Here is a 25270-nt window from a genome sequence, read left to right as displayed (position 1 = left end):
TATGTTTTCACCATGGGAAAGACCGCGATATCTTGGAGGTCTACAAAGCAGACCTTAGTCGCCACCTCTTCGAATCATGCAGAGATTATTGCTCTTCACGAAGCAGTTCGTGAATGTATATGGCTTCAATCCATAATTACGCATATTCGAAGTAATTGTGGTTTGAAGTCTACCACAGATGAGCCAACGAGCATTTATGAGGATAATGCTGCTTGCATTGAACAAATGAAGCAAGGCTACATCAAAGGCGACAACACCAAGCATATATCGCCTAAATTCTTCTACAATCAGCAACAACAGAAGCTCCTCAAGATCAAAGTAAACCAGGTTCGATCTGAGGACAATGAGGCAGACTTGTTTACTAAGTCATTGCCCAAATCCACGTTCGAGAAACATGTGGCAAGAATTGGCTTGCGGAAATTATCTGAACTCCCATGATCGTAGTCATCAGGGGGAGGCGCAGACATCAGGGGGAGATGTCTAGATGTTCAGCTCGAAACGTGAAGGGTGTGTTGTGCTCTTTTTCCCCTTCGACCGAGGTTATTTTTGTCCCACTGGGTTTTTGTTACTCGGCAAGGTTTTTAACGAGGCAACGAGAGAAGCACCACATTTGGACAACACAAGGGGGAGTGTTTAAGGATATCTCTATTTGTGTTTGGCCCAAACTCTAGGTTACTTGACCTAGTGGTAATAGGGTTAAATTAGAAGGATCTAGATTCCTATTCAATGTACGATTACTTTCCTTGTACGATTGAGATTCTATGTATTGTAATCCTCTATATAAAGAGACCCCTATTATCTATGAGAATACACAGCAAATTCCTCTCAAATTCAGTTTCTCTAAAACAAATTTTGTATTTTCCTTCATTGTGCAAGTTGAATGATCAATTAATAGTCAAGTCTATACAAAATGCAGAGACTAGACTTGAGGGTATGGTGCTCATTGATTGATGGAGTTGTCAATTGAGTCTTTAGTTACAGGGACGTGAGCTAGGTTGGGGTTGTGGAATTGGACCAATACTCTTTACGTTGGAGTATAGAAAACTCCATGCATGCCTTTAATTTCATTAAAGGTTCTCCCTGGCTACTGCCACATAAATCCAATCATTTTATGCTTAATTTTATAAACACAGCCGAGTTTTATCTGAATTATATATGACTTGGAAACCAATCATTTTACTTTTTATAAACCCATTTCCCAACTTTGGATCGATTGAAACTGATCGATCTTTAATTTAACTTGTAGAAGGTGCAAACTTGGATGGTAATGGTACTAGCAATGAGGTAATTAAGACTAGTACAGTCGAGTTGCGTTGCATTGCTTTGTTGACAGAAAATTGTTGCATGAATCAGTCAACTTATAGCAAAATTCCATTTTGATGAGTACTTTCTTTGAAAAGAAATTTTGATGAGTACTTCATCATCACCACTAGAAATATAACACTTTGTGGTTGGTTTCTTTTTTCTCTGCATTATGTATTAATTAAAGTATCATTAATCAAGATGCACCGTATGATATTATGGCATGGAAGAAAATTCAAAGTTCGGGTGTCCCTTTGACGTAGATAATGGTTTTCAATGACAAGATCATTTGATCACTACAATAGTTAACGACATCAAACTAATTCTAATTGATCGATTTGTTGTTAGAAGATTGTACAATACTTGGTATTATTCGAACTAAATTATGTGATCGATCTGAAACAATGAATAGTTGCTTAATTTTGGGTATAGCTAATTAATCCATACATTTTCAAAGTTTCGACACATACAAACAATAATTAATTCTACATATGTTTACTCTTCAACAATTGCTTCTAGCTCAAGGTTCAAGCGTCTTGCAGTCGGGCGACTTATTGCATTTGTTCTAGTAGCACCAGTAGCAGCAAAAGGATTCGGCGGCATAGTTAAGTTTTCTCTTCCTCCCAACATCTGAACCACTGATTTCATGGATGGACGATCCATTGGGTGCCATTGGATACACCAAAGGCCTACAATTGCCAGTTCTTTGGGAATTCGAGAATCTAATCCTTCTTCCCCAAAATGGACTCGAAGGTCCTCCCCTTCTTCTAAAAGATTATATATCCATTCTGGGTAGTACACTTCACCAGCGTTGCCCATGGTTTTACCAATATTCTTCCTCCCTCCTACAATCTCGAGCAACAACATTCCAAAACTATATACATCTGACTTATATGACACATTTCCAAAATTCCGGGAGAACACTTCAGGTGCAATATATCCCATAGTCCCCCTAGCCGTAGTTATTGACACTATACTTTGATCCTTGGCACACAACTTGGACATCCCAAAATCAGAAACTTTTGGAGTGAAGTTTTGATCTAGCAATACGTTGTGAGGTTTAATATCAAAATGAAGGATTCGTTGATCGCATCCTTGGTGTAGATATTCAATTCCTTTGGCAATGCCTAGAGCAATATCTTGCAACTTATCCCAACCAAGGAAAGAGTTCTTACTGTCTGCTGATGAAATGAAATCCTGTAGTGAACCATTGGGGAAAAACTCATAAATAAGAGCTCGTCTAAATCCTTCAGCACAGAAGCCGACCATGCGAACCACGTTGACATGGTGGATATGACCCATTGTTCCCACCTCATTGATGAATTCTTCCCCATCTTCGTTTTTGGAATTGTTGAGGACTTTAACAGCAACAAAAACTTCAGATGAAAGCTTCCCTTTGAAAACAGTTCCATACGCTCCTTCGCCCAACTTATCCTCAAATTGATTTGTAATTCTTTTAATATCTGCGTAGGAATATCTGCTTGGCTTGAGCGCTTTGTAATCCTCTAGGAATTTTTCAATTTTCAATTGATTCTCTTTTTCCTTTTTATCAGAGCTATAGACGCTGTAGATTACAGCCACCGATATTAATAGAACGATTGTAGTCAGAGTTGCACCTGCATGCAAAGATTTCGTTAAGTTACATGCATAGTCTCAATTTCTTCAGGACATGAGACAGAGAAAAATAATATATATATATAACAACTCACCTGTAGCCACTAATTTTCTTGTTGCACCTGTAAAAGATAATTAATAACAAATCAGATTTCTATTCGTGTTGAAAAATAAATACAAAGAAGCTGACAACAGTTCAAATTTGAGCAGGAAATTTATGTGACAAAAGATTTATGCCAGATTGCCATCGATGCTTACTTGGTTTGCTAAGATGAACACATTCAATTTCACTTTTGGTGCCGTTGATCTTCAAATGACACTTCCTACCCTTGGCTTCACATTCTGTACAGTTTGGTGTAGACCACGACCAAATATAGTAATCGAGAAACAGTGTTCCATATGGAACTTGTAAATCATACATCTTTGTACATCTTTGTGGCGGTTGGTCCCCGGAAGAAACAGCATATATATATTTGTAGCCCAGGCCACTGATGCAGGGAACTTGTCTTGGTGGATAAATATCTGTGCTTGGGGTAGGACAGTTGAATAAGCTGACATTTTGAAATTCCTCATGATTACCCTTACCAAAATCTGAGACAGTGAAAGGAGAGATTGGCTTCACGTTTTGGTATTCTAATTGCGTCAGGAGAAAGCAATCATCTGGGACATGAACTTGAATTTTCTGGTGCTTATAATCTATGTGTTTGACAAAGAATTTTACTAGCATTTGTTTCTGCTCACTAACCGTCTTGTCGCTCTGCTGACCGCATCCAAGATGCTGAAGTCTGTGACAAGGAGAAAGGCGCTTGACCGGGACACGGATAGCAAGGCGATGATCATCATGGTCACCACACATTGATTCTGTGCATGCATTATGGCACACTTTGAAGAAAGCCATTGAAATTAATATGCAAAAAGATGAGATGAGGATTAGCTGCTGCATTTCTCTCAAAAGAAGATGAAATTTTCGGCAACTGAGCTCGGTAGTTTTGCATGTACCAGATGAACTGTTTTATACTAAATCATATCCTAAATCAGATGCAGAATCAATGGCAAACATGATAATTCCATAATCCATATTAACCATGTTCCGGAAGAAAAAGAAAAATGAGGAAAGGACGATAATATCCACGAAGAAAAATCCAGATGAACCACAAAGTCCAAGTCCACCGAAACACGCTCAACGGTATTACTAGTCCCGCTATGGCCTTCCAATATTGACTGACTGACGGTCTGACATATGGCTTTCCTAGGCACAAGATCACCTAAACATCACAACTCATATGTAATATATAACTGGCCTCTCTCAAGTTTAAAAGAACCAATCCCTCCCTCCCTCCCTCCCTCTATGTCGATAAGTGGAAGGTCCTTCGCTCAATCCGCATGGGTGTTAATGGTAGTCTTTCTTGCTTGTAGCTTTAAGACATATAGTCATAACATAACTCATAAGTACTGTACCCCATCTTCCTGCGGAAATATCCCTAACATTAGCTACCCTTTTCGACTGAACCACGACCCAGAGACTTGCGGTGTGTCCGGGTTTACGCTGTTATGTGAGAACAACATTACAGTACTAGACCTACCCTCTCTAAAATACCATGTACAGGCAATCAACTATCATAACCAAACAATCCGAGTCGTGGATCCTGGCTTTCAGAAGTACAATTGTTCCTCTGTTCCTATTTATTCTGCATATGATTTTTTTTCCTCTGTTTCTCCGTATTCCAGTAATTGGACAGGCACTATGTCCTTCATCAAATGTTCAAAGCCAGTGAATAATTCCCTGTATGTGGACATTGCTGCATGCAACGATACTGGTACTAGCAGTACTGGTACTTCTTCTTCTTTGTCCCAACCCAAAACGTATGGTTATATGGTTGGTGGCATAACGTCAGAAGAGCTGGAGGAGGGTTGCAGCTTAGAGTGGATGACTTTGGCAACCGAAACTTTGGGTTTTTCTGAGGCTGGGGACTATGGAGTACTTTTTCCTAAAGACATAAATGAATTACTATATTCATTGGCGTATGGCTTTGAGCTTCAATATTGGCTTGATAAGACTTCATGCCAAGGCTCGTGGAAAGTCAATGACGAATGTTTTCCTCACACAGTCGCAGGTGCGTTCCCTCATTCTCAAGTGGAGTAGAGGCGAAGTAGAAATTAATATCAAAATGAATGCTTTCCTAACCCCATTATTGTTGATTCCCGTGGGTCCTGTTTGGATATTTGGACATGTGGACTTGGATCACAAATTATTTTTATTTTTTTGGATTTCAAAATAGTCTAAGGCTGGACTTACTTTATCAGTTTTACTTGGTTTTAAGATTTTGCTATTTTGTTATTGTTTATCACTGTAGGTGGCTTTCAGTTTCTATGGAAAGGTTTTTGCAGTAAGTATCTTTCTCATAAATCTATTTTTTTTCTGGTGTTTCGTTTACTATGATAATGATCAATGAGACTGTTTTGAAATTATGACTATTTTATTTGTAACCTCAAAAAACATATAATTATAATAGCACTAGAAACTATGATGTGGGAGTTCTTTATTAATTTATTTATTTTATATAGGAAAGGAGAGAAAAAAATTAAAACTTAAGGAGTGGGACCCAATTTAGTATTGCAGTTAGAATAATGAGTTGTAAAAAATTATAGCTGTGAGAATAATCAGCGATTAAATAACTCTGTTAAGTGTTTGGTAAACTGTCTTTTTTTAATTGCAATAATAATAATAATAAAAAACTTCTATTCATACCTCCTAAATTGGTATTTGGACCTTCCCTTCTAAAATTTGCACAAAACTTCCAATCTTGCCCTTTTTTGTATCCACACAATTTTGTCCATTACAAATCTACTAGTAATATCTTTTTTTGACACTTAGAACTCAGTTCATAGCCATGATTTAACATCATTCACCTTGTAAGTTTGGATACTCTTATGAACCTCCTTCTATTTCTTAATAAATTGTGCAATTTACAATACCACAAGAGGACTATTATCAAAATCAATTTCCCTAAACCCAAATCAGGCTAGCAACATAGTCTACTTTAGCAAAAAAAAAAAACCATAAAAAGAGACCAAGATAACAATTAACGTCAACTCTATGAAGTGAAGCAATTAAACCAAACTAGAAAGAAACAAAAAGAATAGGCAATAGAAATTGCTTTTCGATCATTATTTTCTCGATTCTTCTTCTCTATATTTTTGGTCATTTATTCCATTTTGCAATCTTTAACATTCTACCTTAATCAAAGTTGCCCAATAATCCTCATGTATGGCTATAGGTGAATGAGGGAGGGAGAAGAGAAGGTGCAGATTTTATTTAATTTTTTTTATCTTTCATTTTGTTCATTTTTTAGAAGGGCAAAGTTGGATTTAAAAACTTCCAAAAATTGTTGGAGGTCCAAATACCATTTTAGGAGGTACGAATAGAACTTCCCTAAAAAAAAGTAGATTGGTATGTTTGGTAACCTGAGTGCAAAAACTACAGTACTTTTATGTAATGACCAAAATAGACAAAATACTTAAAAAATATATTCAAAGGCCTGAAACATCGTTTTGAGGTGGTGGTAGATCAGATGAAAGTGCCCAAGCATATTTACCAGTAGCTACAGCATCATTGAACATCATATCTAATTTCGCCTCCATCTCAGGATTGATGCCTCGAACACACAATTTTGTATATTGCGGATTTATCTATATTTCATAAAGGTAATAGTTCGTATGGAGACATAATACTATCAATATAAAAATAAACAACATAAAATAGTAGACACTTTTAATGCTCTTAAATTTCTTGCTGCATACCTGAATTTTATTTCTCCACCATTCTTCTTATGCATCGACATATTTTTAGTGGGATTCCAACAAAGGCCAGTATCCTTTCCAATTAGATCTTTCCATATTTTCCATTATTTTTTCAATAAATCCCACTTGTTCTTCAATTGTGATTTGTCATAATTATTTCCCGTCTCTGCATGAAAGTGCAACCAAACTAGCCCATCCTTCTTTATTAAAGTGAGTATCATGCCTTTGTCCTTTCCAACTTCCTTGATACATAAGTCACAAAATATAGCTACTGTTTGAGGATTCCAGCTAGCAAATTTAGTTCCACTTTGCCCATTTTCAAGATTGATCGTCTCTGTGCTATTATCATTAGTAATCTTTTTCCTTCCCATCTTTATTAAAGAAGAACAAAGTTTATACACCGATATACTATTTTCAAATTACATACACCTCATAAAACAAAATAAGACACCCAAGAATAAAGAAATCTTAGATCGAACTATAGCCGAACAATAGCATCAAAGCTATATCAATATATATAAATGCTTAGAACTGTAGCCAACAGATTAAAAAATAGAAGGGTTAATTACAGTTTACCCCCTTTAGGTTTTGGGCTGTCATCATTTCACCCCCTCTACTTTTAATTTTGACTTTTTACCCCCTAAACTTTCCAATTTCAATCAGCCGTGTCCAATTTCTCCTATTCCATCCAAATTGGATGTTAAGTCTGACCCTTGAGGGCTAAAATGGTCATTTCAACATAAAAAAATTATAAAAAATACAAATAAAATAATAAAAAATTATTATTATTATTTTTTCTGTTTCTTGGTTTTTTTTTTCCTTTTTTTTTTTTTTTTGGTCTTCAACCTATACACCACAAGTTATAATAGGTTTATAAAAACAAAAAAATACTTTAGGTGGTTGAAAGCCGCTCGCTGGTCTACGATATTTGTGATATATCTCCGATAAAATGAAGTATTTAGGATATATCCCTAATAAAGTGAAGAAATATCTGTAGAAAATAATTTTACACTTTATCTGTAAATAAATATCTGTAAAAAATAATTTTACACAGATATTTCTTCACTTTGTTGGGGATGTACAAATATTTCTTCACTTTATTGGGGATATATCCTAACATTCTTCAATTTATTGGAGATATATCACAAATATGTAGACCAAAAATGATTTTACACAGATATTTCTTCACTTTATTGGGGATATTCAGATATTTATTTACAGATAAGGCGTAAAATTATTTTTTACATATATTTCTTCACTTTATTGGGGATATATTCTAAAATTCTTCACTTTATTGGAGATATATCACAAATATCGTAGACCAGCAAGCGACTTTCAACCACCTAGAGTTTTTTTTTTGTTTTTATAAACCTATTATAACTTGTGGTGTATAGGCTGAAGACAAAAAAAAAACGAAAAAAAAATGAAGAAACAGAAAAAAAAAAAAATGAAGAAAAAGAAAAAAAATTTATTTATGTTGAAATGACCATTTTAGCCCTCAAGGGTCAGACTTAACGTCCAATTTGGACGGAATAGGAGAAATTGGACACGGCTGATTGAAATTGGAAAGTTTAGGGGGTAAAAAGTCAAAATTAAAAGTAGAGGGGGTGAAATAATGACACCCCCAAATCTCAGGGGAGTAAACTGTAATTAACCCAAAATAAAAACAACGCCCCTATGAAAAGCTACTGTAAAACATCAATAATGTTTTTATGTTGATAACAGCAATAACATATATTTGTATGCCTCCATTAAATTCATCAATGCCTTTATCAAGGCCGTAAAACATGAGAAAGGCATAGAAACAATAAGAACCCAAAAAAAAAAAAAAAAGAAGACAAACAAACAAGTAATGAAGGTTTGATATCAATAAAACTTTGATTGAGTACTCAGATAATACTACTGCATAGAAATCACCTCTTCAAATTGGCACCTGCAATCAACCTTTTTCCCTCTTCAATAGATAAATTGTGGTATACCCCTTCGGGGCTCTCCCAGGTAGGCGGACCTCACATAAATAAATATATCAATTGGCAAACAAGTTAATGCATCTAAATCCATCCAAGGCATTAGATAGAAACAGAGAGAGATCGCGACAGAGAGAGACAGAACCTTAATGAAACGTGATTGAGAATCACGGCAGAAGGAAGCTTGAGAAGAATGGCAGAAGGAACAAAACCTTTGCAGAATTTAGATAAGAGACAAACCCTAGAATTAAAAGAAGATATAACGTGCCCAAATTTGAGGAGAAAACGGACCAAGCACCGGCATATTTGAAGAGAAAACAGAGCAAGCGCGCATAGATTTGAGGAGAAGACGGAGCAAGCGCTCTCATCAGAATTGGATTTGGCGCTGAAACAAAGAGGGTATTTTAGGATTTCATAATATTTCATTTAAGTTGGCGCGTCTTCATAAGTGTTTCGTAAACGTAGATAAGAAATAGCAGGTCGCGACCAGCTTTTAATATTTGAGGTTTTGTGCGTCAATAAATAAAAAAACTCAAGTTTGAAAAGTTCACCAAACGGGCTGAAAGCCCAAAATGTTAAAAATAAGCACAAATTAATCCCAAACCACAATACCAAAAGGAGCCAAATTAGGTACAGTAAAATCTCAATAAATTAATAATCTTGATTAAATAAAAAATTTCTTCTGTCCCGACTATGGACCATTGTATTTTAGCAATAACCTCGATAAATGCATATGATAATAATTTTTTTAGACATCATTTAGCACCCAACAAATATATAAAACAATATTGGATTAAACACATATAAAAAATATCACAAAAAATATTAGTAATTGATGAAATACATGAAAAAAATAGTATAAAAATTTCATAATACATATTAAGGAACTTTTAACAATTTCTATTTTCTCAATTTAACTATTTCTCAAAATATCCTTCAATAGTCATTTGTTTTTTCCTTGTATCTAAACCGAATTAAAGTTCATGCATAATTTTGTGCAATGCATGTACCAAATTTAGTATTTTTCTTTTCTTTTTGGAGAAAGTAATTATTCAAAGTTATCACTACGTAAAATGCATCTTTCGAAGAAACATCTGATAGAGCATAACTGTCATCTGGATCTTAATCATCTCTCCCTATAGTAAAATATTCATTTATTGATAATATAATGACGCCTCTGAAGTAATAATTTTCTGTAGTTCTTATATTTTTCATTTATAAGAGTGGTACTATTACTTTTGTGTTAAATGTTTTTTGTGGTAAATGTTGTTGCTCTTTATATAGAGGTCGGATAGAAGCTGGGGCAGAAGTGGATCTCGATTTAGAGGTCACTACGTCTGGTACTTAGGGCCTTAGGCTTTTAATGGGATAGCATTGGGCCCATTGCCAGTAGAATCTATTTATGGCCTGCCTTCTATCCATCTGCACAGATTACTAGTTTTCAATTTTTCATGTTACGAACCACTTCAGTTGTCATTTTTCATTTACTCTCAGACAAGAATTGCAAATCAGTAGTTAAATTTAAAATTGTGAGTTTGCATATGCATGAACACTAGAACTTCAATCAACACCAGCAAAATCAATAAACAAAGGATGGCCCTCGGGTGTTAAAACATAAAATGAAAACTTATATGGTTAATGGAATAGAAGGAATGAAGGACCCTGGAGCCGAAGGCTTTTGGGGTATCAAAGTACAACAACAAGAGAGTGCTTCAGTTCAGGCAGTTTAATGTAATGTTCCATATGTTAATTTGCTGCGGTTAAGCTTAATTGCCTAATAGCTGAGGTTCCTTCATTGATGTTCTCATGTACATATCCAAAAAGAGCAGGGCATCATTTGTAACTATTGTCCTAAATAAATTGTCGTCTTCCCTGAAAAAATTGTTTTACTGTTGAATTACGTTCCTCTTTTAAGTTAAAAAGAAAACGTCATTAGCAAGTCTAACACATGTACGAAAACAGTAATACAAAATGATAAATTCAATGCGTGACTTTGATTTTGGTAAAGGTTGCAGATAAGTTACAGAGTAGTTTCTAAAATTTCAATTGTCATCGGTGCTAATTTTTTTCTTTTTCTCCCTTTATTCTTGTAGGTTTGTTTCATCCTGGACATCACTTGTATGATCTTCGTAAGTAATATCTAACCCAATATGTATCTTTTCTTTGTTTTTCTCTCTTTTAGCAACATGAGCACTGTCACTGGAAAGCAAATAAATTAGGAAACCAAACCCAAGAGATCCTTTAAGAATGAACATTTTTCAATAAACGCATTTTTGGAAAATATCATAAGTTACTGGTACTGAAGCCAACAATACGCACCGTAACTCACATGCCAGAGGTTCGCTCAAACAAGTGACAACCTAGATAATATATTTATAAGTGAATCTTAAGTAAGCCCTTCAGTTTACACCCAATCTCTCAAGCTTACGACTGTCAAAATGTTCTCTCTATTATGGCACGCTTACTTTTTTAAGTTTTTTGGAATGGAAAGATCATAAACCGGGGACAACTGGAATGAGAGAAGAAAGGTATTCGGGAGTATGATATTTCATTAAGCTATTTACTTACCGTATGGAATCAGAATAGGAATGTAACTAATTACAATTAATGTTGTTTACTAATATTCATGAATCGGAATAAAAACTAGTTTAACCACTAAAATACCCCTACAAAAATAAATGTTCATGATAGAGATATATATATTTCTAAGGTTATGGGTAATTTGGGTTATTAAATATACGTAAGGATATTTTGGGTAGAAAAAATGCATTTCTGAGGTTTTTATTCCTAAACCCATACCCCTATTTGGTTATCAAACTCCAGATTATTCAGGAATTGATTCCTGACAATGAGGTGATACCCACATCCATTCCAATACCTGTATTTGTTAGTAAACAAATGAAAACTTACAAACCAGAAACATTCCCTTTCTAGGTAAGTAAACGTGCCATAAAAGTTCTCTCAAAACAAAGCAGGAAGTCCTTTGATTGCCTATGTATTGAATATGTAACCATGTCTTCCTAGTTCAACTAGCTAAGATCCAATGTAACCAAATATGTGTGTTTTTGCACATGTCTCAGGAAGATTGAGAATCATCATCGAAACTGACTATAGCATCGAAACTGACTATAGACTAGATCCCGCTACCTATCAAGAAAGCCACAAGCTCAGAGAGAACACGGGGGTTTGGTAGCCTATAACTCTCTGATGCCTAAGTCAGATACTTGTGAAAATATTGGCAAAGTACCGGTACAAAGATAATTTTAACTTACCTTGAATGTGAGTGTGTGTGTGTGTAATAGGTTTGGGTTTTGCTCCACATTCGTTTTTGATGTAGGAATGTGTACCACTTTCCAAAGTTAGAAACATGAGTTCCATACCTCCACTTGATCGATCTCACAAGATGGTTCTGGCAATCTGGCTAGTGTTCATACTGGTCCTTGCCTCCTTGGTCCCGCCTTGTAAGGCTGGGTCCCAAGTGTCTCCCGGTGGTACGCACTTGGCTCCCGCCTGGTCTGATAGCTAAGTATTTCCGGTTTTTCTACTTGCACATAGTTGGTATGTACAAAATGAATATAAAGTACAGTTACAAAGCTTATCCAACAAACCTAAAGAAAGAAACTCGTCAAAAAAAAAAGAAAAAAAAAGAATAAAGTAGAAACAGTGTTACGAACCATGTTACTTCTAACCCAACTAGTAAGTCTGGTGGACCAAAGCTAGAAAGGAGATAATGAAGCTTACTAAAATTTAGAGAGTTTGTTCAGGTGGTATGTAGGCTAAAGTATCGAGGATAGCAAATATTTTATGCCCTAAAAATATAAAAATGTCTAGAAAATGTTACATATTGAATTTCGTGATTCTCTACTCTGCACACTATGACCACTATGATGTACAATAACCTTTCCTCTTTTTTCTCCATAATCTGCACGAGTATTTTTGGAAAATCTGTTTGTGATTTATGGTTTTATGAAAGAGTTTAATGCTTCAAGTCATGTTTATAGCAACTCTCTCTTTCGGACTTTATTTTCCACACTACTAGTGTTCAAATGGGATATGCAAATAAGTACTCTTGTGAATACAATGAAGCCCAGTCTACAAACTGATGTTATTTTCACTACCGAAGACTAACCCAAAACACTAGAGAAGGTTTACAAGCACTCGAGGTTTCTAGGAACTAAATTCTGCAGGCTTTTAGTTCATAGAGGCTAGAGTGAAGGATTTTGTGAGACAAGGTTTTAAATAAACCCTCTTATCATTCTATTTAATTTTTGCAGAGTAACTTCTTTATGTAGAAGTATATGTGCCAAGATATCTCTTTAATTGTACCATTTGACTTTGGCCATATTAATTCACAAAAGGTTACCTCTTGAAACGTGGTGATCAGTCACAAATCTTTAGGTAAATTTCATTATGTAAAAATAACTTCCCAAAAAATGCAAACCCAAATTTACACATTTTGATTTATTTCTATCAAAATCATATATTTTGAAAATTTCTTCAACATTAGTATGGTTTAACCATTATTGAGGTGAGGCCAACAACCTTGTGTTGCCCACTCTAATCTTACTCTTTCCGAGTGTTTTTTTGTTATCTAGAGAACAGTATGACACTCTTGCACCAAATACATCCTCATACTTTCACTCAAACTCACACTCTTCCCAACCTTTATTAACTCAATTAATAAAAAAACAAAATAGAGATTCCCGATATCTTGATTTTTCTCTATTTTAGGGAAAAATTTGGCTATTTTGCTCCAACAGATTCCCTATAATTATCCCTAAAATAGAGATAGTGATGAGAGAGAAAACAAAATTCCCTATATTTACAGCAATCTGTAAAATTTTAGGGAAGGATTTAGGGAATAATTATGGAATCTGTAAAATAGCGAATCTGTTGGAGTTGAAGCAGAAATTTTTTTAGAGATTTTAATTTTTGCTTCCCTATAATAGAGAAATTATAGGGAAGCTGTTGGAGATGCTCTTGGTATCAGATCTCCATAATCACATTTCGTGTCTATGGTCTCAAACACTTTGCTAGTTTACAGAGAAGCCTTCTCTTAGAAGTTGACAACCCCAACTCACCTAGGTACGCTTTGTCATCAGAAGCACACTTTTATCATTCGATTGACAACCCCAGCCGCTTATGATCAGATTGCATAACTACACATTCTTGTCCACCTGTGGTTGGCACCCCCAACTACCTAGGGCTAGATTCGTTACTGAATTGTATATAAGTCCAATAGATTATACCTAGTCACTTCTCTTAACTTTTATTTACAAAGGTTGAGCATAGCTAACTTTTAAGAAGTTATTGATGTCTCAAAAACTCTCACAACTGCCCTTGCTTTTGGACTCTTTTACTCGCTTGCTTCCTTGTTGTCGTTGCTTGGTGCGCAGCTGCCCGAGCATGCTACACCTTGCACTTACTCAGTTACATGCATGGCCACAACCTATGCCATGCCTTTTCTTCTAATGTGGTCTGCCCATACTTGCAACTCAAGCATTTGCTTCCCAATGTGTGTTGTTCAACCTACCACACCACATCCTTCCTTACTAGCTCGTTATCATTACAACTCACCTTACTTTGCTTACTTGCAGCTGTTGCTACTCTTCTGGATCAAATGGAGAAATATATTAAAAAGAGCAACTAGCCTAGATTAATACAAACATGCCCCCGAAGGGGATTCCCACAAAGGGGTACAAACCTAACCAAACAAATTAAATAAAACAGAGGGCCCAAAACATGAAACCCAAAACCAAACAAGTACTTAAACAGGGGGCCCAGCCCAAATCGGTGCAAATCGATCACAAATATATCACCGTCTCCATCGGAGAAAGCGTCGCCGTCGGGGGGTGTTGTAGTGGTTCCGCCACCGTCTTCTCTCCTTTACTCGCTACCATGAAGCTGCAGACCTTCGCTCCGGCACCCAGGGTGGATCTCGAGGGATCTCCCCACTTCTTTGTCTTTGAAAAAGACGGGGTCGTTCTAGCATCCAAATCACCTTAATCATGTCCAGGGGATGGATCTGGTCTCGGGGACGTTACTCTAGTGGCATCAAAGGGGTGGAGCTTACTACAATTAGCAAAGGAGAGAGGGGTTTGTGGATTGAGATGAGGTGGGTTGAGGAAAAAATAGAAGAGAAGAGATGGAAGGAGGATAGGGCTGATAACTTCGGCTGCAGATGACATGGATCTGGGGATCTCTTTGTAAGAGAGTTGGGAAAAACAAACCGCAAACAAAAACTACAGAGGAAACTGGGACTGGAAGCCCGAACTAGTGTGCTCCCCCGACTCTCAAGCCGGAGATCAGGATCCGGTTGGATCTAGATCTCGGTAAGAGAGAAGAGGGAGGAGGGTTTTTTTTCAGATCTACTCTCTCTCTCTAGTTTCTAGAGAGAAGGCAGAGCGTGGCAGCTGTTGCTACTCTTCACACTTAGACATAGGGCTGGGCACGGGCCGGGTTGAACTAAAACTTTGTTGGGCCCGGGACCAGCTCGTTTTTTAAGGTTCGGGCCCAAAGCCCGTTTTGCAACCATCAGGGACTAGCCCGGGACCGGCCAGTTTCATTTCCGGCCGGACTTCCGGGTTTTCGGGCCCAAATACCTATTTTCTATATATTTTCATATTTTAACATATTCAAAGTTCAAATTCAACTCCATTAAGCCTTTTTATACTTAATTCTGGCTTAATAAAGTTACTTTTTATTTTCCTTCTGGGCTTTAAGCCTTTAATGCCTCCATTCACATAAGAAAAAAGAAGAAGAAGAAGAAGAAGATCAGTAGCGTGCTAATTCCAAAACAACTGAACAACATAACAAAGGCAAGAGTACCATGTTCATATAGCTATCAACGAACAACATAACGAATCAGATCTGATTTTTACAAAAAAAAAAAAAAAAAATCAAATCAATTAACTGCTCCAAGCAAAAGACCACCGCGGGCAGGAGAAGAAGAGCGAACCGCCGGCCTGAGCCTTGGAAGAGGACGATCCAATTGGAGAGAGGAAGAGATTCTGGAAATCTGAGCAGGCCAAAGCGAAAGGTAAGGGACAAGTGAAGACGGGGCGATAAGATCGGGAGGAAGGTTCTGGATTTCAAAGATGGTAAGTTTCAAAAGAAGAAGAGAGAGAAATGGAGTTCTTGCACCGAGAAGAAAACAGAAATGGAGTTAATAGAGACCCAAAAAAAAGGAAGAAGAGAGAAATGAGAAGTCCACTTTTGCGGCAAAGTGAAGAGAAGAGAGGAGAGAGAGTAGGTTAAGGAATTAATACTAGGGAGAATGATTAGGTGTGGGGGAGGTCTACATAGACCAACAATATAAAAATATGATGCCCTATTATATAGAGAAACTTGTCTCTTTTAATGTAAAACAGGCTCGACGGGCTTTTTAAAATTTGAAAGTCTAGGCCCGGGGCCAAACCGTATTTCGAAAGATAAGGCCCTGCCCGAACCGTTTTGATTAAAAAAAAAAAATTGGGCCCGGACCATACGGGTCGGGCCTTGATAGGCTGGTTTGGGTTTACGGGTTTTCGGGCTTAAATGCCCAGCCCTACAGTTAGACATAGCAAAGGAATACTATTGTCTAATAGGGGTGTGCAAAACGTGGTACAAACCGGCCAAACCAGTCAAAACCGACCAATAAAAATGGTTTGGTTAAGGTTTTTTAACTTTAAAAATTGAAAATCGATTCAATACCGAACCAAACCATTTGTGAACTGGGTTGGTTTGGTTTCTCTTGTACTTAAACTGCAAAACCCTAACCGACCGGTATGTTTGAAACATAAGAGAAAAAGTTTATATATATATATATATATATATATATATATATACACACAGATCCAATCCAGAGTGGAGCTCCGCTTTGAAATTAACCTGTGAAGTTCGAGTTTTGGGCCACTTTTCGGTCGCATATCCACATCTCGACCGTTCAGTTTTTAGGTACTAGTGTATAGATCATCTCTGCAAATTTTCAGCCAAATTGATGATCGTTAAGGTATCTAACTCGCTTAAACCAATGGACGGACTGAATCTGTCAACCTGAACCGTACTAGCTTTAAGGTAATTATCAATGCCTTAACGATCATCAATTTGGCTGAAAATTTGCAGAGATGATCTATACACTAGTACCTAAAAACTGAACAGTCGAGATGTGGATATGCGACTGAAAAGTGACCAAAAACTCGAACTTCACACGTTAATTTTCAAAGCGGAGCTCCGCTCTGGATAGAATCTGTATATATATATATATATATATATATATATATATATACATACATAATAAATATATATTCATTTGTCCAGTTTGTTCTAAGTAAGTTCTAAATCTCCAGTTATAACTTTATTCTCAAATGATATACTATCGTATTAAATTCATGGCTCAAAGGCCTAAAACCTTAGTATATAATCGCTACAATTTTTTTGATCATTTCATATCACATCTCTGATCTCTCAATCTCTCATTCTTTGACCTTTAATACTATCATATTAAGCTAGTATTGATGGCTAAGTCGTTAAATAAGTGAATCACTTTGAATCTAATTTAGGTTTTAGTTTTGGACTATATGTTTTGGATTTTAGTTATTGAATTTTAAATTTAGATAATTTAACACAATTTCAATTCTTGAGACTGAATTTTTACTATGAATTTTTTTTATAAATAGCATGTTAATATTATATAGGTGAAAACCGCCTAACCGACCAAACCAAATCATCTTTAATTAGATTGGATTGGGTCGGATTGAGCTTTTTTTTTTTTTGATGACCAGTTTTCCAAAATTCCTAAACCGCTCACTTTGGCATAGAGATGGTTTAGAGTCAAAACTAATCCAACCCAATCCGTGTGTAACCCTATTGTCTAATGCATTTCTGTTTGTAGTTTCAACGGGGTAACATCTCTTCTTAGGCGCATCCAAAATGTAAGTGTGAAACAAACACGATTTCTCATTGGGAAAGTTGCCCAACCGAATTTCCCAAAACTTGGAATCGGTAGAGGAAATTCCATAATTGCTCTTAAAATGAAAAATTCCAAGACATAAGGATAGACTGATTTGACACATTTGAGTCAATTTCAGTTTTTTTAACCATAAAGTACTGCCTCACACGTAACAATATTTGGAATAGAGGTGGCAAACAGGCCGCTAAGCACGAGCACGGCACGGGTCCGGCGCGCTTAAAAGCGGTCCGGCACGGTCCAAGGCCATTAGTGGCCTGGCACAACCCGAGCACGTTAGAATAACGGGTCGGGTTGGGCCTAGGAATATTAGCCCATTGGCCCGGCCGGAGTCCGTAATAGGCCTGGCACGGCCCGAGCACGACATATTTGGGCCGGCCCGTTTCAAACACAAAATTTCATTTTGTTTTTAAAAATATTAAAAAACCACAATGATGAGATTTGAATATTAGACCTCCTTAATTAAAATCTCATGACAATTCCACCAATGCTATTTCTTTTATGTTGTCAAAATAGTGAAAAAAACATTATATCCTTGTTTTGACATAAAATATTTTTTCTATATATTAAATATATATATTTATGAATAAAGACTAATCTCATAATAATACAACTATAGAATGAAGGAAAGAATAATATGATACTAAATCTTCATATATTAATAAAAATTAATCTCACAATAATATACTAAAAGCAATATATTTTGAGTTTTTTTTTTCTTTCTTGTAGTGGAATATAAAAAATTATTAGAAAACTAATCTTAAAAAACTAAGATTGAGAAAAACATTATTTATTTGAATTTTCTAAATAGTTAAATAAAATTATTTTTTATTTATTCAAATTAAGATTTTAAAATCGTGCTTTATAGTGGGTAGGCACGAGCACGACCCGTTTATTGGCCCGGCATGAGCATGACCCGGCACTATATGGGCTCGGGCTATGGGTCGGACCGAGCTTAATGTTTAAGTAAATGGGTCGGCAGGAGCCCGACACTATAATAAATGGGCCGGCCCAAGCAAGGCAAGAAGCACGACTAGGCCCGCTTAAAATGGGCTGGACCGGCCCGTTTGCCACCTCTAATTTCGAAATAATCCAAACTGGGATTTAGTGTATGTTTGTTCATCTTTGAATAAACAAGCACTTGTAAGTATATTCAAATATCCTCAATAGTAAACAAAGATGAGAGAAGTCTCTCTCTGTCTCTCTCTCCCTGTGAACCATGTGAGACAAGATCTCATATTAGAGTCTTGCCCACAACACCTTGAGGCTTTTGGCAGAGTTCTGTTCAACATGACGTCAGTTTTCTGAGCATACCATGCTCCAATACTTCATCAGTCTACTACAAACCTAACCCTAAGTTTTGGGTATTCTGTGGCGCTTAGTCAGCATCTTGGTCATCTTTGCTTGAAGGCGGCGACAGGGATGTCCTGTCTTGCGATCTAAACTCTAAAGTGGGTCGTCGCAAACGAATTTCTCCACATAGTTATGTGGCTGAGTTTGGTGGTAGCAACTCAAGGACTCATCTGTCTATGGGCATTTTTTTTGTCATAGTTATGCCGGATATGTTGGTGGCTTCCCTGCTAAACATCATCAAGTACAACGATCAATGGGTGATTTGTGAGTGATTATTGGTCACTAGATAAGCTTCTAGGGTTTCCATAGGGTTAGGCATTATGGATCTACGTTTAGATTGGGCTTGATTTGTAATTTCTTTGATTCTTCTTTGGGACCCCTTTGGGAACCAAGTAGGGACGGGCAAAAGAATTTAGTTATTGGAATTTTATGCTCCTCAAGTAATTTTTTATGCCCAGCCAACCTAGGTGCCGCTTAGATTCATCGAGGTAACTGGCAATCACGTAGTGCCTTAGTGGGATTTTTAAAACATTTTCTTAAAATCCCTCTAAGCAGTCTCCAGATAATGCTTAGAGCACGTTACAGCCCAGATAATGAGATAATAGTATTTTTCTTACTTTTCACTTTCTTCTAATAAGGATACGCAAATTAGAATTAAAGCACAAACCCCAAGCTAAAAAACTTTGAACAGCTACAATCATACCTTAGAAACAAAACCCCAACAACTCTAAAACAAGCAACCTCCAAATCCATCTGGACTAGGTGTACTGAACCCATCCATAGCCTTGATTGTTGTTAAAAACTCCTCTGAAGTAGGCAAAGCAGTGAGCATATTGTTCTCATCCAGAGTGATAAAAGCTCGGAATCACTTTCTCCATCAAACCCTTGTATGTGATATTTGGATCTTTGGTCAAAGAATTCTTGAAGTACTGAATAACCTAATAAGCAATATGCTCTTGGTCTTGAATAATCCCAACACCAACTCTCGGAGATAGTAGTGGTTTTGGGAGCTTGCCTACCTTGATCATATTATGAAGAAAAGAAGTATTGCGGTCTCCATCAACTAACCATCGAACTCCAGACTTATGTTTGAGAAAGGTGTCCTGTATTGAAAGAGCAAATAGATAGCTTGTATTTGCAGCATCTTCTCCATGGAATTTTTCCTTAGAGGGATCCAAAGAGAAAAGTTCACTCTAAATGTTATTGAAAGCAACTTTGGTGTCTTCCACCCACTTGTTAATGTCACTAAAAATCCCCCTATTCCAATTCTTTAAGTGAACTTTGAGAGCACAAAGCTTTGCTGCTAGAATAAACATTTTTCTTCCTGAAAAATGTGTCTGATTCCAGAACTCACTTATCAAAGTAAGGAAGTCGGGGTGTTGTAAACCACTTGCATTGAAACCGAAAAGGAGATTTAAGGAGGAGTAATAATTTTGAGAAATTGATCAAAAGAGGGCAATGATCTGAGGTGGCCTTTGTTAAGGTGCGGCGTTCAAATCACAGCCAAGATTCAATCCATCCATGTTTCCCAAGGCACAGTCTAATCAAGCGTAAGTTCTCCAATTCGTCCAAGTAAAAGAGAGACCCTTCGTTTCAAGGTCTAATAGGCCATAAGCCTCTCAATCTTATTGGAGGCTCGAGCACGAAGTGATACACGGCGCATTCCCACCACATTTATCATGCGGCCCCATAACGTAGTTAAAATCTCCAAATACAATCCAAGGCCCCTAGATTGAATGGCCATTGAATATTTGAATGTCCACCAGTTCAGACTAAAGCAATCGGCGGCCAGAGATTGTTGTTCGGCATAAATAGCAGTAACTCAGTAAGCATACAGTTGACCCCTTCAATGATGCCAAACACAGTGATGTACTAAGCAGATGTGGAAATAATTTTAAGGGATGAAATATGTATGACAAATTCAGGAACCAAAAATTGGGTTTTGTGTTTACCTATTGTTATCGTAAAGTGAATAATCCGAACGATCTCCAAAAATAAACAGGAATGGAAGAAAGAAGAACAAAAACTTCTGACAGACAGACAATAGATAAAAGGTGTGTGAGAATGTACCATTTGATAGAAAGCCCATTTCGTGTCCTCATTCACGAATCCAAGGGCGTTCCAGTACAATATCTTCATTAGAAAACTTCATGTTTTGCTCCGTTATTTAAGAGAATTATTTTTAGCCTTTCTAGATTGTTTTGTACGACTTCTTAGTCATTTTATAAATAACTGAATGAATTCACTCTCCTCCAAATCTTCAGCCTTATTTTCCTACCTTTGTTCTCACTTCATATTTATTTTGTGCAGATGGTCTACAGTTGGGAGGACTTATGGGTAATTTAATTCTTCCTAGATGAACTAATTAAATTTTCAATGTTCACTTTTCTAAGGTTTGATTAGAATTATGGAATGCAGGTGACTTTTGTTTAAAAGTCTAGACTTTTGATTTGTTCGGGTTTAGAAATTTGGGTACTAGGAATTTCAAAGGAATGGACGGTAACATGTTTGGCAAAACTAAAAACAGCTTCTTCTTTTTTTCAGCCTAATTTATAAAGGCAGCTTATTTTTTACTGTACCACTTTTAATTTCAAGTTTACCAAACACTTCGTGGAATTACACCTAATCAATGTTTTGTGCAATTTTGCTTTTATTGTGTATTAATAAGACATTATCGTCTTCTTAAAAAAAAAAAAAAAGATTCTCACTAATAAAGATGTTTTCGGATTAAATATATTTTGGCTTGACCCCATAATAGAATTTGATGAGATAATGGTGTGTGGTTTCTCACTTCATACTTTATTTCGTGCAGATTTTCGAAGGTTCGTCATTACCGGTAATTTAAATATTTCTAAAGTACCTAATTAAATCTTTAATGTTCACTTTCCTATGAGTTAATTACCATTCCGGTATTTAATTTTTTTTTTCTTTCATATTTTATGTAGATCGACTATGGGTACCACTCATTGGCATCGGTAAGAGTTTGTGTGCATCTAATTATGTTGCAAGAAAACGTAGGAAGATTATTATCTTTTTGTTACGGAATGACTAAAAAGAACTATATAGAAGCTCATCTAATACAACTAGACTGAAGGAGGCTAAAATTGAAAGCACTCAGAGCATTATAGGAAGATTATAATGCGTGCCCATGATGAGTTTAGCATGTGATCTGAGCAATATATTTTTTTACCCATGCAGGTCTATCTTTTACAATTAAATTTATAGTTGGCTTTCCATGTGTTATTGCATTTTTGATCTATAAATGGAGAAAAAGGCATTTATCAATATACAACACTATTGAAGATTTTCTGCATGGAGACAACAATTTTGGGCCAATACGGTACTCATATTCCGACATAAAGAGGATGTCTAATGGATTCAAGGAGAAGTTGGGGGAAGGAGGTTATGGCTCTGTATTCAAAGGAAAATTACGTAGTGGACGTTTTGGAGCAATTAAGATGTTGAGTAAAAGCAAATCCAATGGGGATGAATTTGTAAGTGAAGTTGGTACCATTGGAAGAATCCACCATGTTAATGTAGTGCAGCTTATTGGTTACTGCGTTGAAGGATCAAAGCGTGCTTTAGTGTATGAGTTCATGCCTAATGGATCTCTTGACAAGTACATTTACTCCAAAGAAAAAAGTATTACGTTGTGTTGCAAGAAGATGTTACAGATTTCTCTCGGTGTAGCTTCTGGGATCGATTATCTACATCAGGGTTGTGATATGCAAATTTTGCATTTTGATATCAAGCCTCATAATATTCTTCTTGATGACAATTTCATCCCAAAAGTTTCTGACTTTGGTCTTGCAAGATTATATCCAACAGACAATAGCATTGTCTCTTTGACAGCAGCAAGGGGAACGATGGGATACATTGCTCCTGAGTTATTCTACAAAAATATTGGAGGTGTCTCATACAAAGCAGATGTCTATAGTTTTGGAATGCTGTTGATGGAAATGGCAAGTAAGAGGAAGAATTTAAATGCTCTAGCGGAGCACTCGAGTCAAATCTACTACCCCTCATGGGTGTATGATCAATACAATGCGGGAAATGATTTGGAGATAAGTCATCACACAGAGGATGAAAAGAACATAATTAAGAAGATGGTTATAACAGCATTATGGTGTATACAGATGAAACCAAGTGATCGTCCTTCAATGAATAAAGTCATAGAGATGCTCGAAGGAGATATTGAAAACCTACAATTGCCGCCCAAGCCTTTACTATACCCACAACAGATGCATGTTGCCGACCAAATGGATAATAATTTGAATCCAACATGCTCGAATGTGGAGTTAACAGTGACATTGTCAGCTCGATGATGATCATTGTAATATTTGAAGCCTCAAAACATCATTAACGCTGCGGCTATTGATGTTCCAGAAACTGTATGGAAATATTCTTATTTGGCCATTGTATATTCTTTTACATGTTATGAGTTGTATTTTGTTTATCATTGTACTGCAGACTGAATCTAGCTTATGTTGATTTTGTTTGATATGGCTGGTCCTCATTGTTCATGTTTTTGGTTTTCTGCGTTATATGGATAAGGAACAGCTTGATGAAAAGAAAAGAAGCTTTGACAAACAGGATGGTGTTATGTTCCCGTTTGCACTTTCTCAATTTGCTCAAATGTAGATTTCAAATTTGCCAATCACTGTTCAATGAAGATCGATTCATAGTTCTGCATATCTGGGTAGCATGGACCATTGAGTTATCGGATCTTACATTTACAGCTTATGAATTGTGACCTTTTCCTGTTCTGCGTCTTTTGTAATATATACTACATTATATTTGTAAAGTATTCATATATTGCCTGGTTATCCACGAGTTTTAACGCATTCAATTTAGCTATAGTACAATTGGAAATTGTTGTTGCCTGATTCCAGCATAAGAATTGAACCCTCTTTTTTTTCTTCTTCTTTTTTTTCCCTTTCAAGTTTCAATGCACATATGTTTCACGATTCAGGTTCAATGAACCTATACCTTTTCCACCTTCTCTTTTGCTCCCTTCATTCCATACCGCAGTGGTCTCACGGTGATCTAACGTAACTCGATAACTTTACACTTCATCACAGGTGTTAATGCGTTAAATGGATCATGTTCAGCTTGTGTGGCCGTTTAGATTTAGTCCAGCTTTGGCACGATCATATTACTAATGCTGGGGCGGGCAAAGTGTTTATATACTAATGCAAACTTGACATTGTTTGGTTGCACCCTAAATTTTGAAGTAATTTCTTGACTTCAACTCAATGCCGACCAAAAATAGGCAGAAATCAAATGGCAGATGCATATCCAAAGCACAGAAGCTTGAGCCATTTATTTTCAGTGGAAACTCGAAGAAGATTGCTGGGTTTTCAACATAAATGTTTCAAAAAAAATAAATAAATAAAATTACTACACTAATCAGCATCAAGGCCTAAGACGGAGGCCTTTCGGAACAATCCTTGCTTCCAAACCGAAAGATAAATCCCAAAAAGATACAAGAAACTGTAACTATAATCTGCAATTACATGAAAATTTCATTTCAAGATAAACTTGCACATCTCAGATTCTAACTACAGCAGAAATTGCATTTACATAACAATCTACCAGCCTTCAAAGCTTCAGTATATAAATTACATATTCTAAACTATATATAAGGAATTTCTGTATCACAAGTTTAAGGTTTTGGGTAAGCAAGGGTCACATTAAAGTAGGGTAATGAGAATGAAAAGAAGAACAGCAGCAATGAAGGAATACTTAACAGCAGCAACGAGTATAGCCAACGAGATGAACAAGAGCTGCCACAGAACCTGCACGCTTGCCCATGTCAGTATCCCCGTCAATCCGACGGCCAAGATGTTGTTAGGATCTGGGTCCAGCAGCAGATCGCCCCACCTGATGTTGCTGAATATAGACCGCTGATTCTTCCCCGACCCATCTCCGCCGCCGTTGGACCCAATTCCTTGTTCTTTCTCTTTTTCCTCTTCCTTCTCCTGGTTCAAACCATTGTTGTTGTTGTTGTTTGCGAGCGCTACGAATCTGATGGGTCTTTTGGGGATTTGGGTTTGGGTTTTGAGGAGCGAAGAAGAAGAGAAAGAATTGAGGTGGGTATATTGTTGGGCGGGAATAGATAGAGGAATTGTTGTGGAATTTAAAGGGTATGGGAATTGGAATGCGGGCAGTGAGAGAGCAGCAAGCCGTAACATGTTTTCCTGCTCATCAAACTTTACCAGCAAAATTTAACAAATACTAAACGTCAATCCACTGTTCATACTGTTCACATCTACTGTTCATAAGC

General features: G+C 36.6%; 3 protein-coding genes across 3 annotated transcripts; 1 reads left to right on the top strand and 2 right to left on the bottom strand.

Annotated features, from left to right (window-relative positions):
- Positions 1-1797: 1797 nt before the first annotated feature.
- LOC112192456 (rust resistance kinase Lr10) lies at positions 1798-3772 on the bottom strand. The gene is made up of 2 exons (XM_040505691.1): positions 3177-3772; positions 1798-2926 (listed from the first exon to the last, which is right to left on the bottom strand). The coding sequence occupies exons 1-2, from the start codon at positions 3770-3772 to the stop codon at positions 1798-1800; spliced, it is 1725 nt and encodes a 574-aa protein (XP_040361625.1).
- Positions 3773-4265: 493 nt separating this feature from the next.
- LOC112163732 (rust resistance kinase Lr10) lies at positions 4266-23682 on the top strand. The gene is made up of 8 exons (XM_024300008.2): positions 4266-5030; positions 5271-5303; positions 10778-10813; positions 21295-21321; positions 21797-21820; positions 21930-21959; positions 22183-23375; positions 23545-23682. Exons 1-7 carry the CDS (start codon positions 4310-4312, stop codon positions 23307-23309), a joined length of 1998 nt encoding a protein of 665 aa, XP_024155776.2. The 5' UTR covers positions 4266-4309; the 3' UTR covers positions 23310-23375; positions 23545-23682.
- Positions 23683-24468: 786 nt separating this feature from the next.
- LOC112192475 lies at positions 24469-25224 on the bottom strand. The gene has a single exon (XM_024332232.2). The coding sequence runs from the start codon at positions 25176-25178 to the stop codon at positions 24678-24680; it is 501 nt and encodes a 166-aa protein (XP_024188000.1). The 5' UTR covers positions 25179-25224; the 3' UTR covers positions 24469-24677.
- Positions 25225-25270: the final 46 nt, after the last annotated feature.

This window comes from Rosa chinensis, chromosome 1 (genome assembly GCF_002994745.2).
Source record: "Rosa chinensis cultivar Old Blush chromosome 1, RchiOBHm-V2, whole genome shotgun sequence".
NCBI lineage: Eukaryota > Viridiplantae > Streptophyta > Magnoliopsida > Rosales > Rosaceae > Rosa > Rosa chinensis.
The sequence above is the reverse complement of the archived record's forward strand: the minus strand, read 5'-3'. Positions and strand labels throughout refer to the sequence as shown.

Excerpts from the sequence above, each read along its gene's own strand:
- LOC112163732 (XM_024300008.2), top strand. The coding sequence starts at position 4,310 with ATGGTAGTCTTTCTTGCTTGTAGCTTTAAGACATATAGTCATAACATA. Across the intron at positions 5,031-5,270 it reads TTTTCCTCACACAGTCGCAG|GTGGCTTTCAGTTTCTATGG; the intron begins GTGCGTTCCCTC and ends TTATCACTGTAG. Across the intron at positions 21,821-21,929 it reads TCGAAGGTTCGTCATTACCG|ATCGACTATGGGTACCACTC; the intron begins GTAATTTAAATA and ends TATTTTATGTAG.
- LOC112192456 (XM_040505691.1), bottom strand. The coding sequence starts at position 3,772 with ATGTGTGGTGACCATGATGATCATCGCCTTGCTATCCGTGTCCCGGTC. Across the intron at positions 2,927-3,176 it reads TGTGTTCATCTTAGCAAACC|GCATGCAGGTGCAACTCTGA; the intron begins AAGTAAGCATCG and ends AACGAAATCTTT.
- LOC112192475 (XM_024332232.2), bottom strand. The coding sequence starts at position 25,178 with ATGTTACGGCTTGCTGCTCTCTCACTGCCCGCATTCCAATTCCCATAC.